Raw genomic sequence first — 18834 nt, 5'->3', positions numbered from 1 at the left:
TACTGAGTGCCTATTTTAAGCACTGAGCATACACAATTAGCAAAACAGGCCAGGTCTATAGACTGCACATTCCATTAAAAGGTTATTAATTAAATATCTTCCTGATGCTAAGTCTAATATACCCATTGACTAAAGATTCAGATAATGGCCGAGAAAGGAGCAGGCAAAAGAACAATTTCCTAACAGCAAGATATTTTCTGCAGAGGCAAAAATAGGTCTTGAGTTGAAGGGGGAACTATGAAAAAGCACTTTTATAAAAGGACAGAAGACTAAGTGAGAAAATGAGGATGAGTACACTTGATACAACTCTTCAGAGGCTGCAAGTCATTCTGCACTTGCCCAGTGGGTCGTGTCTGCCTTTCAGCCCTCTCTATTGGAGGTTTGCCACTATCACTGCTGTATCTTTCACAACAAGAAAACCACAGTAAGCAACAGCTCTGCGAAACATACCGTCAGCATCATCTGAATCTTCGTCTTCGTCTCTGTCTTTAGACTTCCTCTTAGAAGCGGGTCGACACCTGAGAACGTCCTGTGAGGACAAGTGACGGAAGTACCCTTGAGAGAAGAGCTCGTTCTCATCCTCTTCCTCTTCCTCCTGGTCAATCTCAAACGTGGGTTCTAATCTTGGCATCGGCCTCTCGGAGTCAGAGTCTTCAAAAGGCTCGTCTAAGACCTCCGTGGTCTCAGAAATGGTTTCTGTGACCACACTGCTATTGTGGTGTTTGCGCTTTCGGACTCGCCTTCTTCGGTGAAGAATTGGTTTCTATTTAAAAGAGAAAGGAGCATTTTATTTACAGTAATGAATGCTATCATTTCCATTAGTAACATGATTAATAGTTTTTAAACCTGCTAGAATTAGCACATACAAAATGAATAGGCCGTTTGCCAAAAGACATTTTGAATATTATTTCAAAATACTATAGTAAAAGATAAAAAATACTATAGTAAGACACTATACATACATAAAGTGTCACAGATACAAAGTATCACTGAATACAACTTTGTAAAAGAATAGACAGGCATGCCTACAGAGCAGATATTAACATTCCCTTACTAACAGTTCAGTTAAATTTAGCACCCTAGGGAAGCTGCCTATTTCAGAAATGACACAGTGACTAGTCCCTTAACTTCTCTTTTCCTCAAAAGAAAAAAAGAAATAAAACACTCTTCGTCTCACAGCTCCACTGTGCAGGTCAGCAGAACCATCAGGAAGGCTGTACACCATTTTCATAGGCTATCCACAAAGAGTTACAGTGGAGCCTGGGAATGGGTACCGGTCTCCTTGGTGTCCGTGAGCATTCAGAAGTAAAATAACTCTGTTACTGGGACCTGGTACATTAGGCACAATTTTGTACTAGGGTTGATCTAACACCTTGAATCACATGAAAGATATCACAAAATAATACTGTATCACCCAAACTGATCTAATTCAATCCCCTCATTCTAGAGAGGCCAGAGAATTTACAGAACTTGCTTTAAGGTCATATCCAGTCAGTAGAGAAATGGCTGTAAAACAGTTTCTGACTCCTAGTCAAGTGAATCTCTTCAAAAACTTCAAAAGTATCCTGTACATGATCTCACTGCCTGTTATAATATTCTCTTTTTACACAGGCAAATAGCACAATTTTATTTTATAAAAAGGCAATACAAGCCTAGGATGGCAAAGATATATTCTTCATGGTCACGTAACGAACAGCAGGTTAATCATTTTTTCTTCACTTCAAATTTACTAGTTTTCTAGTTGAGAACACAATTTTCAAACTAGGTTAAACATGGACTTGCTCTGAGGAGAAATGGCTGATCCTAGGACTGGGGCATGAAATACACAAGATGAACCTGGAACATTTTGTAGAACCAGAATGTAACGAAGTGCTCAAAACAAAACAAACCAAAAACACTTCACAATGTTGACGGTATGTATGTTGAAGAGACACAGGAGCAAAACTGAAAGAGTTCCTCATGGCCAAGGCTGGAACAATTTGAGCAACAAATTAGTAAGATGGTAGAACTGGATTATAACTTGAAGTATAAAGTAAATATCTATGAGTCCATACTGATATAAATAAATGCCTGAATCAAGAAATAGATGGGGGAAAATGGATAAATCCCCCAAACAGAATTCCAAATAATTAACACGATATTCTGCTCTTAGGGAGTAGAGCATAACTCCCTGTACCTTAAGTGTGGGCTGTAGGCAGTAACTTCCTTCCAAAGAATACAGTATGGAAAAGAGTTTGAAAAAAGGAGTAACTTTACAGTAGAGAAACCTGACAAACCTGATACCTGGAGCCAGGCGACCGGGGTTAATGTGAACGTGAACAGTGAGAAGTCACACTGACCGCAAATACCCTTGTATTCGGTAATCGGTATGGACTGACGGCAGATACCCTTATATGATGTGATGAGAATGGCACTTTACCTCTGGGGCCTTCTTCCCCAAAACCCATCACCCCATTTTACTATCATAAGGGGCGTTCTACAGAATCTAGCCAGTACTCCTCAAACCTGGCAAGGCCTTCAAAAACAAGTAGTCTGAGAAACTGTCAACAACAAGAAGGGGGCCTAAAGAGACATGACGACTAAACGTAAGGTGGTGTGCTGGGGCAGGAGAGGACATTAGGGAAAACAGAGGAAAGCTGAATGAAGTATGGACTCTAGCTAGAAAGGCATCAGTACTGGTTCACTGTGACAAATGTACCATACCAAGGTAAAAGGTTAATAATAGGGGAAACTGGGGAATATAGGAACTCTTTGTACTTTCTTTGCAATAAATTTGTAAATCTAAAACTCTTCTAAAATGGAAAGCTCATTCTTTAATAAACAGCCCTATCTTCTTTTTTTTTTTAAAGGTTCTGCTAAGGAAAAGAATGATTTTATTGCTCTGGATGAAAGCTGTACCTCACTAGCACAGAATGGCTCATCCAGAGCTGACACACTTCAGTCTGGCTGGTCTGCAGCAATGTTTAAAGTTCACCCCATAGCCTGGGAGATTTCTGGTATACAGATTAACAGAATTCATTGTCATCATCACACAGCGTTTACTAACGATCTGGCTATCATTCAACCTTTGCAAGATGATGAAATGTAGTTTAGAAAATACTTTTAAAACAAAGTTAAGTCAAACCACTGGAGGGTTGGAGAGGAGAGCGAGAAGGGAGGACAGAGGACAGGAGAGACAGTACCACCAGGGGTGAGAAGAATGGCTTCACTCCGAGCATCGCAATGCAGGGCACCATTACGCCCACTTTCCATCGAACTGTGTAGTGGTTTCCTCTCCTTTTCTAATAGAAACATTTCTAATCTGTACGTTTTGTTTGTTTGTGTTTGGCCACACTACGTGGCATGCGGGATCTTAGTTCCCCAACCACGGATCAAACCCGTGCCCCCTGCAGTGGAAGCGCAGCATCTTAACCACTGGACCACCAGGGAAGTCCCTGTATGTTTTTTTTAAATCCCTGAGAAGTCATACTTTGAAATCAAACTAGCAAGCTGAAAACAGTCTGTCAGCCCTTAAATAAGTTTGTGACTTCTAAGTGAACTCCCACGAACCAAAGAAGTCATGTGCACATTTCAAATGCTCACTGGGAACATCACATGCTGCAACATACTGAGGCTTGAAGCTGAAAGGCTAACACACTATGGGTTAGCTCCAGGACAGCACAGAGACGGGCCCCACCTTCCGCTTCAGCGTGGGCTTGGTGAGGACCGGGGGCGAGCTGGACCGCGGGCTCTCGGGCTCCCCCTCCTCCTCGCTGCTCTCGCTGCAGCCCCGCAGGAGGGCCCTGTCCCCATCGCTGTAGCGACCTTCACTGTAGCGACGGGGCAGCCTGTCGTGGCTTTCTGGCAGCCCACACTTCAGAGGCTCGGGGCTTTTCTTGAGCGGTCCTCGCCAGAGCTCGACCCCCTCACTCGGTCTTCTTTTGGGACCGTCTGGCTTCGCGTCCTGGCTCGGCTGCTCCTGCGAGGCTGCCGACTGCTCCTGGCCTTCCGTGTACTCTTCTTGGCAGGTTTCTGATTTTTCCTCACAGTCTCCATACTGCTCCGGAGGAGCTGATGTCTCCTCCAAAAGCAGTTTTGAATCCTCATCACCAAAGCGCTCCTGGGCTTTTCTGTTCTTCCTCCTCCAGCGGCCTCTCCGAGATGGCTGATTATTGGCAGGAAGACTGTCACGGGGAAGGACCTGTTTGTTCAAACGCGTAGAACTGGCTGGTGCTGTAACTTCTGGTTTCTTTTCACTTTCTATTGAAGAATAAGAATCTTGTTCTTTGTTCTCACGAGATGCAGACTTCCCCACCTGATGTTAGAAAATAAAACCATGCTGGTTAATTTTCAGTCTTATTTGGTTATATCTCCTATTCTGACCTTTTAAATACTGAGATAAAAAAAGAAAACAGAGCTTTAAAGAGAAAGTTATTATTTAATGGCTAACAAATATCTCTTATGTGTTAGGGACTGTTTTAAATACTATATGGGTATAATTCACACCAATTACATGAAGTATTATTATTATTATTATATCCCCATTTTACAAATGACGTTAACTGAGGCACAAAGAAATGTAAGTAACTTGCCCCAGGTCATGCAATGGCAAATGAAGAAACTGGGATATAAACCCAGACAGTCTGACCCAAGAGTCAGTGCTCTTAACTGCTATACAATACCATATTCAATAAACAAAGTGAATATTATTATTCTTATAATCTGGTAAATGTTAAAAGAGATAGTTTATGAAATTTCTCAGAAACAAATTTATAAACAGAGGAGACGGACTCTGGGGCATGGGCAAGAGAAAGAGGATGCTCAAAAAATGAAAGAAAATTTCTGTAATTATTTTGACTTATTTTATTCTGAATATTTTATTTTATTTTGAAAATTACACTAAACAGGGGTATGAAACTTTATGTTTATCAAAGGAGGACACAGATTTTTAAAGGATGAAAAGCACTGCTTTAAAAAAAAGAACAGGGGCTTCCCTGGTGGCGCAGTGGTTGAGAGTCTGCCTGCCGATGCAGGGGACACGGGTTCGTGCCCCGGTCTGGGAAGATCCCACATGCCGCGGAGCGGCTGGGCCCGTGAGCCATGGCCGCTGAGCCTGCGCGTCTGGAGCCTGTGCTCTGCAACGGGAGGGGCCACAACAGTGAGAGGCCCGAGTACCGCGAAAAAAAAAAAATTAAATTAAAAATAAATAAATAAATAAGAAAAGAACAGAGACAAGTACACATCACATGAAGAAAAATACTGAAAATGATGTAATGGAGTACAGTCCCTCATTAACCCTTTAATGGCTAGAGACACTGAACTATTTGGTGCTCTGTTAGAAAACATGCATCTGTTTATTTCCTTAATGTTTTAAGGAAAATGCATCTTCATTTTATTTTAAACAATGGTCAGATTTAGATTCAATTCAGATTCCTCAATTCCTAAACAGCTTCAAATTTAGCTGCTTATTGGCACTGTGATAAGAAATATATACTCATAAGTAACATATTATAACAAATTTGAAGGTTTCCTAATGATAGAAGGCTTAAAAATATAGAAAGAAGTAAACAAAACCCAGTCTTCCTGAAATTTCTATCATTGAAATAAACTCAGAAATTCTAATGTGAATTTATGGTGTTGGTTTAAGATATCATTATAGGTACATCACAAACACTCATGAAAACCAAAACATGCTCTTGTATCATCAACAACAGGGACCATTCGTGCCCTTACACTCGGCTCTAATTCTCCTTCCTGGCTCTGAGGCTCTTCCTGTTCTCCCTCCTCCTCCTCCTCCTCCTCTTCCTCCTCCTCCTCTTCCTCCTCCTCTTCCTCCTCCTCCGAGACGACGGAATTGGAGACTATGACAGGAGTCCAGCGCAAACACTCTGGATCTACATCCACAGGCCGCAGATTCAGCTGAAGCTTTGCCATGTGATCTTGGATCAGTTTTTCCCGGCGGATAATCACAAATCTGAAACCAGAGAAAAGTTTATAGCGATCAACGACGCACAAGGAGCACCAAACAATGAGTATGGAGCTACGCCCTCAGAAAGCCCTGGAGATAAAAACGCTTCACAAAAAGCCTGCCTGGGAAGACACCACCACTGAGATGGCTCAGAATATGAACTGGACAAACACTTCACACTCAACTAGAGTGAGGGATGAGGTTGTTTCAGCCACTTCCCATTCTCACATTTCCCACCTCTGAAACTTCTGCTACTCTCCTGTACTCTTTTACTCTCCATCTTTCTAGCCCAAATGCCTCCTTTCTTTGTGACCTTTTCTCAACCACACTAGAAAAGGGTAATAAGCTGTCTTTCCTTTGACCTGTATTTCTTTTGTCCCATTTGTATGGAAATTAATCAAGGGTGTATTTTATTTGACACTATTTCTACAGTTGTTACCTCTTGTATTGTGAAGGAGCTCCCAATAAATAAAAGATTCAGTAGCTTAGGTACAAAAGTTAGAAGAAGGAAGACCAGAAAAAAAGTTGTAAAAAAAAATATGGTCAATAGTATAAAATACAGAAGGGAAAATGATGTCTCAGTATCACCAAGTACACCATTTGTATTAGTTTATGTCCTTTAATTGATAATTTGGCTGTCCGATCCAAAACCTTCTACCTAATTATCTTTCAAAGGTTATACAAAGGGATGTGATACTCACTGGTCACTCCGGAAGTCCAGCATTCGCAGGTGGTGGAGTGTGGAAGTAATGTCTTGAGGGCAGATTCCAGTCAACTTACTTAACTTCTTAATGCTGATTTGCTTGTCGTTTTGGTGATAAAGGCACTCCAATATTACACTTTTCCAATAAGCCATGTAGGAAAGACGACCTAGATCGGATAACGGTTTCTCTGGAGACCCTGCTTGGCCTTCACGCTTTGATAACAAATAACCTAAAGAAACCCCCAAATCACAAATATGTCAGAGAGCCTAAAAGAGGGCGGTTTACAAAAATAACAAGCCCCTCTTCCACAATCAATCCAAGTATCATACGCTACAATTTCAAAGGTAAATTCCTTCAAGAAAAAGAACAAAATTACAAAATCACTTGAAAACAAATTTGCAGGAAGATTACATAATTTGTACACACCGAACATTAAGTTAGTATTACTTTGTCTATAGTTAATATAAATCACACTGTTAGAACCAGGACTTCACATTAATAGGCAAGAATGCTTTTTATTCGAATGTACAAGGAGGGGAAACCACCCTTGCATGTTTTATTTAGACCACTAGATGGCAAGAGATCCACACGAACTGCACAATACAAAAGAACGCCTTTAGTTTTTACATAACCCTATCTATGAAGATTGCAGTTCTTCTGTGAATGATTTAGATGACGATTTCTAACTTCAACCAAAGCTCTCCTCACAATTACCTATCACCCTAATTTCTGGTGAACAAGAATGTCAGTGTGCGAGTGTCACTGTGCGTGGTGGTATTACTTTGTCCTCTTGTCCAGTGCGTGAGCCTCAAGAACAGGAAAAGAAAGGCATAAATTCTAAGGGAAATCAGTCTAAGAATGGTAATGTGGGAAAATACATTACATTAAAATAATGTTTTATAATAAAAAATACTGTAATCATACAATTATTTGTATATCTCAAAAAAATGACTAATAAATGCATAATAAAATATTTTCCCCTAACTTTGCTACTTAATGGCATACATGTCCAATCATGAGTCCTATTTCAAAACAGTATACTGATATTAAAGGAAATAATCTGAGTTTTACCCTCTACTATTAGTCGGAAAAAAAAACACCAAGAAAATGTAAAAAATAACCAATGGCACATATTTCCAATAAAATATAGTCAGGAACACAGTCTAAGGCCAAGTAGAATAAGCTTCATTGGTCTGCATGAGAATTAATACTAGTGATGTAATCATCTGATATTTAGAAGAATTTCCTGTATCAAAATCCTCAGTTTAACAATTACTTCTTTAACTATTATTTAAATATTATTATTTATTTAAATATTATTCCTTTAAATATTATTTTTAGCCCAATTATCTGAGGGAAAATATGCCCTCAAATACCACTATTTTATAATCAGTATAAAATTTACCTCAAACATACATTTACTTTCTAAGCAAGATTATCAATGTATAAAACAAAATGCAGGGCTTCCCTGGTGGCGCAGTGGTTGAGAATCCGCCTGCCAATGCAGGGGACACAGGTTCGAGCCCTGGTCCGGGAAGATCCCACATGCCACAGAGCAACTAAGCCCATGTGCCACAACTACTGAGCCTGCGCTCTAGAGTCCGTGAGCCACAACTACTGAAGCCCACGCGCCTAGATCCCATGCTCCGCAACAAGAGAAGCCACCGCAATGAGAAGCCCGCGCACCGCAACAAAGAGTAGCCCCCGCTCACTGCAACTAGGAGAAAGCCTGCGTGCAGCAACGAAGACCCAACACAGCCAAAAATAAATAAATAAATTTATAAAAACAACAACAACAACAAATTGCAAGTTCCACAATAACCTTTTTTAAGAACTGTTAGCTTTCAAGTTTAACTCAAATTTTTTACTGTATCATTTACTTCTAAAATTTTTAAAGGTGCATATTTTTAACCACGAGGTAGATAGAGCCTGTAACTAAAAAAACGATGCACACACACATTTTCTCAGATAACTGGGTAATCAAAAGAGGGCAGGTGCTGCACTTCTTTATTAGTACTAATTTAAGTAGTTCTACAGTGTTTTTAATATTGTTGTGAGAATTAACTGCATAAAACAGAACTAAGTTCTGTTGTAAATTAATAGCTGCAAATTAAAACTATTTGCTATAGATCACACAGAAGCTCGTATCCAATATTAGCTATTTTGGAAATATTCACATGCAACCAAAAGAAAAAGAATGTTCATGGCCTTAGGCTTTAAAGTTCCACTCAGCAGGGCTTCCCTGGTGGCACAGTGGTTGAGAATCTGCCTGCTAATGCAGGGGACACGGGTTCGAGCCCTGGTCTGGGAAGATCCCACATGCCGCGGAGCAACTAGGCCCGTGAGCCACAGCTACTGAGCCTGCGCGTCTGGAGCCTGTGCTCCACAACAAGAGAGGCCACGACAGTGAGAGGCCCGCGCACTGCGATGAAGAGTGACCCCCACTTGCCACAACTAGGGAAAGCCCTTACACAGAAACGAAGACCCAACACAGACAAAAATAAATAAATAAATAAATTAAAGTACCCTTAATTTTAAAGGATAAAGTAAGTTCCACTCAGCAGTATGACAAAAGATACAAGCAACCAATAAATCATCTGCAAATCTTTAAAAATATACACACACACACACACACACACACACACCCCTCCACAGGAAGAGACAATGAGCAATTATGTTACTATAATCCTTACTGAAATCGATGAGAAACCTGCCATAGCCCTTGCGTTGGTACTGGGGAAGAATCATTATACAGGAAACGTTGTACTTCTGTTGGCAGTGCTTTTCCTGGTGGAGAAAACAAAAGCCAAGTGTTTGGCTGGTAAGACTAAACACTGATGCTAATTTTTAAGAAACAAATACTAATAGTCAAAACCACAGCCCTGGTCCTTTGGGAATAGCAATGCACATCAAGAAAAAAACACCCCTCTGGGAGGAGAAAGGACACAGTTAAGTCACTGCCATTACCCACAAAGCAACCATACCAGGAGAATAAAAATATAAAATGAAATGACGCCACCCAACACCATGTGCAACTCAAAAACAGTATGTCAATGCCTGAGGTGAGCAGAGGAATCCGAGTCCCAACGGATCTGCAAAGCTACAAATGGTGTGTCAGTGTGGCACCCTAGAAGTGGGACGATTCATCACCAAAGCTTCCTTTATTTCCCTTTTTGGTGCTACATCGGGTGGGAATAAGTACACTTTTATAAATCAAGCAATATATTTAAAATTATATTTAACTACTGAAATAGCCTAATAACAGAACTAGGACTTTTCACTTAACTATCTTTATACACTTAGATTTTACCATGGGCTTGCTTAAATGAAAGTACATCTTCTACATTGTTTGACTACAAAAGAAACTATTTTTTCACCCCAAGAGAATGAAAAATTGAAGGAGAGAAAATACCCTTTAATAAAAATGGCTTCCTAAAAATTCTTACTTCTATGCCTAAAATGCAAATTAGGAAGAGATTTAAAATGAGAAAGAACTCAGAGAGGTAATGACTCTGTTTATTTCATGAGTTCTATCTATCATCACCATGGGAGTAGAAGTCATATTAAAGCTTTCCCTCTGGGTAAGCAGCAGTTTATGTTCCCAGCAGAGTACAGTCTGTTGAACATTACTAGGCACCTGCTGGTACCAAGTAAGTTTCTCTATGTTCCTTCTGTTTCCCTTTCCAGAAAGCTAGATGGCACCCAGAGGTGCTGCATCCTGTAGTGTCTCCTAGTGAGAACCAGCAAAGACTGTTTCAGATTTCCATATGAATTCAAAACAAATTTAAGCTGATATACTTACTTTAGAAAAATAGCCAACAAGGTGGCAGCCCTTGACATCATTCTGGGTTAGTACATAAAAAAGAAATGGCTCCACGTCATAATAGAGTGTTTTGTGGTCAAGAAACAATTTTGCCAAAAGACACAGGTTCTGACAATAAATGGTACTCACATTCCCGTCAACCTAGAGGAAAAAAATAGACAAAATGGTCAGCAGGGTGTCTCTTTAGTTCTAGAATAACACACATCAGAAACAAGCACCTGTGAGTACCCACAGTCCAGCCTAAGATGAGCTGGCAGCTATCAGAACAAAATGGACCTGGAAGCGGTCCCTTGAAACGGCAGAGTACAGTGCCTGCTATTTTAAAACAACTAAATATATAAAACACTGCACTTCAACAAAGCATGAAAAGTCTAGACAAGGAGGTGATGGCCAGTTTTAAAAACAGCACTTTTTGCTTTTATAACAAGATTGACTACAGGAATCCTTCAGATGGCAAGCTGATCTGATGTATTTTTTAAAGTATTTAATTCAACAAAAGATCTAAATGCAACCTCTCTTCTAAAATACATATAAGTAAAGCAAGGTAAAACGATAGTTTAATCTGTGCCAGCAGCTAAAAGCAATGTAATCTGACTGCCATGATGAGATTTCCCCCAAATAAAGCTACTCAAGGGATTATTATCTATTGTCAGAAGCACCAAGCAGGTTCCCTAGGCAGCAACCTGGCAAGTGAGGTTATTTCTTGGACTCCGGTTGGCCAAGATCAGGAGGACTAGGCTACACGCTCCCAATACCCCTGTAATTCTTGGCACTGCTGGAGCCAGTTCTTTTATGAAAATGCCAACAATTGCCTACATCAGACCCAAAGACATTGACATTTCAAGACTGCAATTTCTTTAGCAATTTAAGTAATTTATTGTACACCACACCCTTTCCCTCCCCACGAGGTCAAGAGCTCTTCTATTCCTCACCTAAAATAAAGGCTTTGGGAAGATGAAGAAAGTGAGGGATGGAATAGTTCCTGACAATCTGAAATTCTATCATCATAGTAATTAACAGAACTGAGCACATGGCAGGTACTCAATTAATACTTGGCAATTAAACCACAGAACTGAGATCAAGAAATTAAAAACCACTACTAACAACACAGAATCACAGATGTAGCATAAGTCATACAAACATGATGCAGTCAGGAAATATATTAAGATTTATTCAATATACAGCTATTACACATACCTCTACACAATATTCCTTTAAATAGAGCAGTAGAAATCTTTTCAATTAAGTGTCTTATTTCATAGATTCTAAGACACAATCTTATCACATCTAAACATAAGTAAAATCCGTTGGCATTTAATAATCAAATGGAGTTTGATCATAATTAGCAGTACCTTTACCTTCTCAGTAGTACATAAAATAAGATATATTACAACTGATGTCTTTGATTCAGTGAAATACAGAATAGTTTATTCAGAGATCAAGCTTGTGAACTGGGTACCACTTAGATTGGCCTAATTCTGCTTCTCCCTCATACAGCTGAATTACTGACTCAACAGTGAATGAACAACAGTAAAATAACATTTCCAAAAAAAAAATCAAGTTGTGCAATTAAAGTACAGGTGGCACTGTATTTGAAATGGGTAGGAAGACAACTACTAAACATCTTCTACTTTACCTCAAAGACAGAAATGTTATTCTTTCTATAAATCTCATTAGCAGGAGGATGGAACCAACCACATTTCTTCATGTGCTGCTGTAGAATAGTTCTACTTTTCATATATTTTAGACAGAATTCACAGAGATACAACTTAGGCAGCCTGTAAAAAATAATTACACAAATAAGAGGGCTTTATATTTTATAAGACTTTAAACTTTCATCACTATTCTTTTTTGATTCTCATTACTACCCAGGTAAAAAGGTAAAGAATGTATCATTATCCCCATTAACCAAATGAAAAAAAGGAAAAACAAAAACTAAAGATAAAACTAAGTTGAATAACAGGATCCAACTAATTAACGGCAAGAAGGCAGGGGTGAGAATCAATTCACCCAATTCAGTGCTCTTCCTATTAGACTAATATTTTGCAGTCTTTTTAAGTTACCCACGGGACAGATATGAAAATCTCACCTTCTCTACTCCTTGATAATCTCCATTAAGTAAAAAGTAAAGTCTACCTTGAGAACACACCAATAACTGAAGATTTTGTTATGCTATATATTCTTTCTTCCTTTATTTGATCATTCAGTCATTAATTTCAGAAAATGAACATTTATTGAATACTATCAGGCCCCTGTGCTAGGTACACTAGGTACAGAGTGCTGAGTAGGATGGACATATAGTAGGTATTATAAAAGCAGATTTTGTATATCTTTTTAAGTATAAAATTATAGTATGTTTTTTTCAAGTCAGGACATACTACACTACCTCCTTCCTTCCACCCCTGAAATTCTGGCTTCCTCTCTAGTTAAATATCACATTAAATCCTGCAACTCAAAAGTCTATTTTTCAAGGTGAAATAAAATTTCAATTTATTCATTCACATATTCTCTGTTATAGTCATATCATTTATATTTATTCAACTGTCTTGCTATTTTAGCCGTAGTTTAACAGGATTTCTTCCTTATAATGTCCCTTTTATGAGGAGCTAGGCAACAAAGTGATGAGATCAGTTCATAAAGTAACAGAAGGAACATAACCTAAACTAAAACCCAGTGGCCTTTATATGTACTTTAGTCTGAATTGAGAAGACCCCCAACAGCTCTCTATTATAAAATATACACCCCATGTATCCTCAGCACAGAGGCTTCCCTGCGTCCTGAACTGTGTCCAAAACTGGTAAGCATGCCTTGGTAAGCTAAGATCTGATCCTACAATGAAAACTGCATATGTGAAAATACTGGATGATATGACAAAAAATATAATCCAAATAAAATACGGTATCTTCCCTCATATAAATAAGTACTGAGGCGGAAGGAAATTTTTAAAAAACTTCATTAATTTAGTTGCCATCAGTTTAGATAGCTATGCTTTAAAAAGATTAATCTGGAATTAAAGAAAAAGTAGATTAATGTACAAAAATGTTTCCTTTGTTAACGTGTGAAGACCATAACTAGTTTTTCAAGTTCTACCTTAGAAGCAGCTTTTGAAGCATATTTACCTGAAAACATCTAACATTCAACTAAAGCCTTTCCCAGGTGTATTATGGAACACTAGTTCTGTATACACTTAAGTGTTTCATGCTCAAGTAAAGTGGGAAAAGGCATGTGATTAATTTTTTCTTCTCCCTTGGGGATTCACAATGTGTATTAATTCCTTCTCTACAATCCCACATCTTATTTTTAAAACTGCCATTCAGCACACTAAAAGCTTCCATGGAACTGCTGTGGTATATAATATTTCTAAATGTCTACAATATGTAACACAAAAATAATGTCTAATATTAGTCAAACTCAAACAACCCAAAATTATATCATTAGTACAAAAATAAGCCATTCCAAAATAAAGTACTGAGTGAACCAAATAATGACTGACATTACAAATAAAAGCAGCAGGCGCCAAGAGCACAGAAAAGAAAGGCTTCCTAGGCCACTCTGCTTATTTCCTTTGCACGTTGCCTCAAACTACTCAGAGAAGCAACGACAGCAGGATAAATAGCTTTTTCCTTCTTTACCACCAGAACTAAAAAAAACTCAAAATGAAATGGCCCCAGTTGTATACTTCATCATCTAATGTGGGCACTAATTGTATTAACTGAGTCTCAAAGATGACCCACAACTGCCAGCCTGTCTTCCTGAATATCTTGGATTTTGAACAATTTCTTCTTCAAAGGAAGGTGGAAGAATGAGGTTCTCCCTATAAATGTACTTAATGGCATCCTCCTCCCTGCAACTACTCTACTACTTACCTATTCTTTACCTGTTCTAAATTCTCAATGGGCTATATCTAGAAAAGACAAAAACTCTTTGAAAAGATACATGAACCTCAATGTTCATAGCAGCACTATTTACAATAGCCCAGACATGCAAGCAACCCAAGCGCACATCAACAGAAGATGTGGTACATATACACCCATATACATACAATGGAATATTACTCAGCCATGAAGAAGAACGAACTATTGTCATCTGCAGCAACATGCATGGACCTAGAGAATATCATACTAAGTGAAGTCAGACAGGGAAAGACAAACACTTTATGGTATCACTTCTATGTGGAGTCTAAAAACGAATACAAATGAATCTACATACAAAACAGAAACAGATTCACAAACACAGAAAACAAACTTATGGTTACCGAAGGGGAAAGGGAGGGCGGAAGGGATAAATTAGGAGTATGGGATTAACAGATATAAACTATACATAAAACAGATAAGCAACAAGAATCTACTGTGTAGCACAGGGAACTATATTCATTATCTTGTAATAACCTATTGATATAATGGAAAATAATCTAATATATATCAAATTATTTATAATATATATAAATATATATAACAGAATCACTTTGCTATACACCTGAAACTAACACAATATTGTAAACCAACTATACTTTAATAAAATAAATAAATAAATTCTCAACGACCAATTTTAACTTGTTACAACATGAAGACAGAGAAGAATCCTTGAGTATAGGTTCTGTGTGACAGCTAAATATTACAAATAAATATTTCCTACAAATGTGAATCTAAAAAACCTAAACAAAATTCTGAGCTTTTTGAAATAAGAAAGAAAGAGACAGAGAGATGGAGGGAGGGAGGGAGGGAAGGAAGAGAAGAGAGGAGGAGGGGGAAGGGAAGGGGGGAGAGGAGGGAGAAGGGAAGAGAGGAAGAACCAGTGACTTTTCCAGGTTACAATAATGACAAATGCCAACTTCAAGCTGTTTACTTGGAATAGCAAGATGTATGGCATTTTACTGATTATTTTTTTAAAAACTTCACTGGGCCTTATTATGTGAAAACTAATAAAACAGAAGCAAGCATAATATGATCTAGTTTATTCTAAATCAGTTCCTGCTGAAAACATTTTTAAAGCCTCCTACTTATTTTTCTTTCTTTTTATTGAGGTATGGCTGATGAACAATAAGTCCCAGGTGTACAACATAGTGATTCACAATTTTTGAGTTATACTCCATTTATAGTTATTATTAAAATATTGGCTATGTTCCCTGTGCTGTAAAATATGTCATTTTAGCTTATTTATTTTATACATAGTAGTTTGCACCTCTTCATCTGCACCACTATCTTGCCCCTCCCCCTTCCCTCTCCCCACTGGTAACCACTAGTTTGTTCCCTGTATCTGTGTGTCTATTTCTTTTTTGTTACATCCACTAGTTTATTTTTTAGATTCCACACATAAGTGATATCATATAGTATTTTTCTTTGTCTGACTTATTTAGTAACCATAATACCCTCCAAGTCCATCTATGTTGCTGCAAATGGCATTATTTCGTTCCTTTTTATGGCTGAGTGGTATTCCTTTGTCATATGTACATATATACGGATACACACCACATACATAGATAAAGAAGATGTTATATATACATAACATCTTCTTTATCCATTCATTTGTTGATGGACACTTAGGTTGCTTCTATGTCTTCGCTATTGTAAACAATGCTGCTATGAACATTGAGGTGCATATATCTTTTCGATTTAATGTTTTTGTTTTCTTTGGATATACACCCAGAAGTGGAATTGTTGGATCATATGGTAGTTCTACTTTTAGTTTTTTGAGGAACCTCCACACTGTTCTGCACAGTAACTGCATCAATTTAAATTCCCACCAAGTGTACAATGGTTCTCTATTCTCCACATCCTCGCCAACATGTTATTTGTAGATTTTTTTTGATGACAGCCATTCTGACAGGCGTGAGGTAATATCTCATTGTGGTTTTAATTTGCATTTCTCTAATGATCAACAATGTTGAGCATCTTTTCACATGCCTGTTGGCCATCTGCATGTCTTCTTTGGAAAAATATCTATTCAGGTCTTCTACCCATTTTTTAATCAGCTGGTTTTGGGGGTTTTTTTTGTTTGTTTGATGTTGAGTTGTATGAGCTGTTTATATGTTTTGGATATTAACCTCTTATTGGTCATATCATTTGCAAGTATTTTCTCCCATTCAGTAGTAGGTTGTCTTTTCATTTTGTCAGTGGTTTCCTGTGCTGGGCAAAAGCTTTTAAGTTTAATTAGGTTCCATTTGTTTATTTTTGCTTTTACTTCCTTTGCTTTAGGAGACAGATCCCCCCAAAACACTGCTGCGATTTATGTCAAAGAGTGTTCCACCTATATTTTCTTCTAGAAGTTTTATGGTTTCAGGTCTTATCTTTAGGTCTTTAAACCATTTTGAGTTTACTTTTGTACCTGGTTTAAGAAAATTGTCTAATTTCATTCTGTTGCATGTAGCTGTCCAGTCATCTCACCATCATTTACTGAAGAGACTGTCTTTTCCCCATTGTACATTCTTGCTTTCTTTGTCATAGATTAATTCACCATAAGTGTGTGGGTTTATTTCTGGGCTTTCTATCCTGTTCCACTGATCTGTGTGTCTGTTTCTGTGCCAGTACCATACTGTTTTGATTACTGTGGCTTTGTAGTATAGTCTGAAGTCAGGGAGCATGATGCCTCCAGCTCTGTTTTACTTTCTCAAGATTGTTTTAGCTATTCAGGATCTTTTGTGTTTCTACACAAAGTTTAAAATTTTTGTTCCAGTTCTATGAAAAATGTCATTAGTAATTTGATAGGGACTGCACTGAATCGGTAGATTGCCTTGCGTAATATGGTCATTTTTAACAATAATAATTCTTCTAATCCATGAACACAGTATATATCTTTCCATTTGTTTGTGTCATCTTCAATTTCTTTCATCAATGTCTTAATAGTTTTCTGAGTACATGTCTTTTACCTCCTTAGGTAGGTTTATTCCTAGGTATTTTATTCTTTTTGATGCGACTGTAAATGGGACTGTTTCCTTAATTTCTCTTTCTGATAGTTCACTGTTAGTGTACAGAAATGCAACAAATTTCTGCATATTAATTTTGTATCCTGCAACTTTACCAAATTCATTGATGAGCTCTAGAAGTTTTTTGTGGCATCTTTAGGATTTTCTATGTATAGTATCATGTTATCTGCAAACAGTGACAGTTTTGATTCTTCCTTTCCAGTCGGAATTCCTTTTATTTCTTTTGCTTGTCTGACTGCTGCAGCTTGGACTTCCAACACTATGTTGAATAAAAGTGGTGAGTGAGCACCCCTGTCTTGTTCCTGATCTGAGAGGAAATGCTTTTGGCTTTCCATAACTGAGTATGACATTAGCTGTGGGCTTATCATATATGGCCTTTATTATGTTGAGGTATGTTCCTTCTATGCCCACTTTCTGGAGAGTTTTTATCATAAATGGATGTTGAATTTTGTCAAAAGCTTTTAATGCATCTACTGAGATGATTATATCATTTTTCTTCTTCAATTTGCTAATGTGGTATATATCACACCGACTGATTTGCAGATACTGAAAAATCTCTGAATCCCTGGGATAAATCTCACTTGATTACTGCTTACAATTGTTTATGATCATTTTAATGTATTGTTGTATTTGGTTTGCTAGTATTTTGTTGAGGATTTTTGTATCTATGTTCATCAGTGATATTGGCCTGTAATTTTCTTTTCTTGTGGTTATTTTTATCTGGTTTTGGTATCAGGGTGATGCTGGCCTCATAGAATGAGTTCAGAAGCATTCTTTCCTCTGCAGTTTTTTGGAATAGTTTGAGAAGGACAGGTGTTAACTCTTCACTAAATGTTTGGTAGAATTCATCTATAAAGCCATCTGGTCTTAGGGTTTTGTTTATTGGGAGTTGTTTTATTACTGATTCAATTTCATTACTGGGAATTGGTCTGTTCATATCTTCTATTTCTTCGGGCTTCAGCCTTGGGAGATTCTAAATTTCTAGGAATTTTTCCATTTTTTCTAGGTTGTCCATTTGACTGGCATACAGTTGTTTGTCATAGTCTCTTATGATCCTTTGTATTTTAAAAGCCTCTTACTTTATTAAAACCAAGCCTACTGGGATGACACTGTTAGTCTAAAGGGAATCATCCAATAAAACTCCAGGAAAAAACAAAATATTTCTTCTTGTAATAGTACAAACGGCTGCAGTTCTCTCACTGAAAAGATATTATCATATAGGAAAAACATTAGCTCACATGAAATGAAATGCAGTTATTGAGATTATGAATACTCCGTGCCCTAAAGAATACTGCTGGGTGCTGCTTTCTGTCATCTTCTTCCTGAGAGCACCTCGGCCTTGACCATCAAGTTGGTGTATGGTCACTGTGATTAGCTGCATCATGGGGTATAGCCCCCATACTTGACATTCAATTTTAAAGTCACCCATTATATGGAC

At 38.0% G+C, this 18834-nt stretch overlaps 1 protein-coding gene across 2 annotated transcripts in view; it reads right to left on the bottom strand.

Moving 5' to 3' along the window:
- KAT6A (lysine acetyltransferase 6A) overlaps positions 1 to 18834 on the bottom strand; it is a 109737-nt gene that overhangs the window by 7028 nt on the left and 83875 nt on the right. For both annotated transcript variants that reach the window (XM_067721908.1, XM_067721909.1), the window contains exons 10-16: positions 12111 to 12252; positions 10454 to 10615; positions 9345 to 9438; positions 6649 to 6880; positions 5713 to 5953; positions 3677 to 4294; positions 451 to 763 (exon numbers count right to left, since the gene is read on the bottom strand). In XM_067721908.1, the coding sequence (XP_067578009.1) occupies positions 451 to 763; positions 3677 to 4294; positions 5713 to 5953; positions 6649 to 6880; positions 9345 to 9438; positions 10454 to 10615; positions 12111 to 12252 (1802 nt within the window). The remainder of the gene's footprint in view (positions 1 to 450; positions 764 to 3676; positions 4295 to 5712; positions 5954 to 6648; positions 6881 to 9344; positions 9439 to 10453; positions 10616 to 12110; positions 12253 to 18834) is intronic.

This window comes from Pseudorca crassidens, chromosome 21, assembly GCF_039906515.1.
Source record: "Pseudorca crassidens isolate mPseCra1 chromosome 21, mPseCra1.hap1, whole genome shotgun sequence".
Taxonomy (NCBI): domain Eukaryota; kingdom Metazoa; phylum Chordata; class Mammalia; order Artiodactyla; family Delphinidae; genus Pseudorca; species Pseudorca crassidens.
The sequence above is the reverse complement of the archived record's forward strand: the minus strand, read 5'-3'. Positions and strand labels throughout refer to the sequence as shown.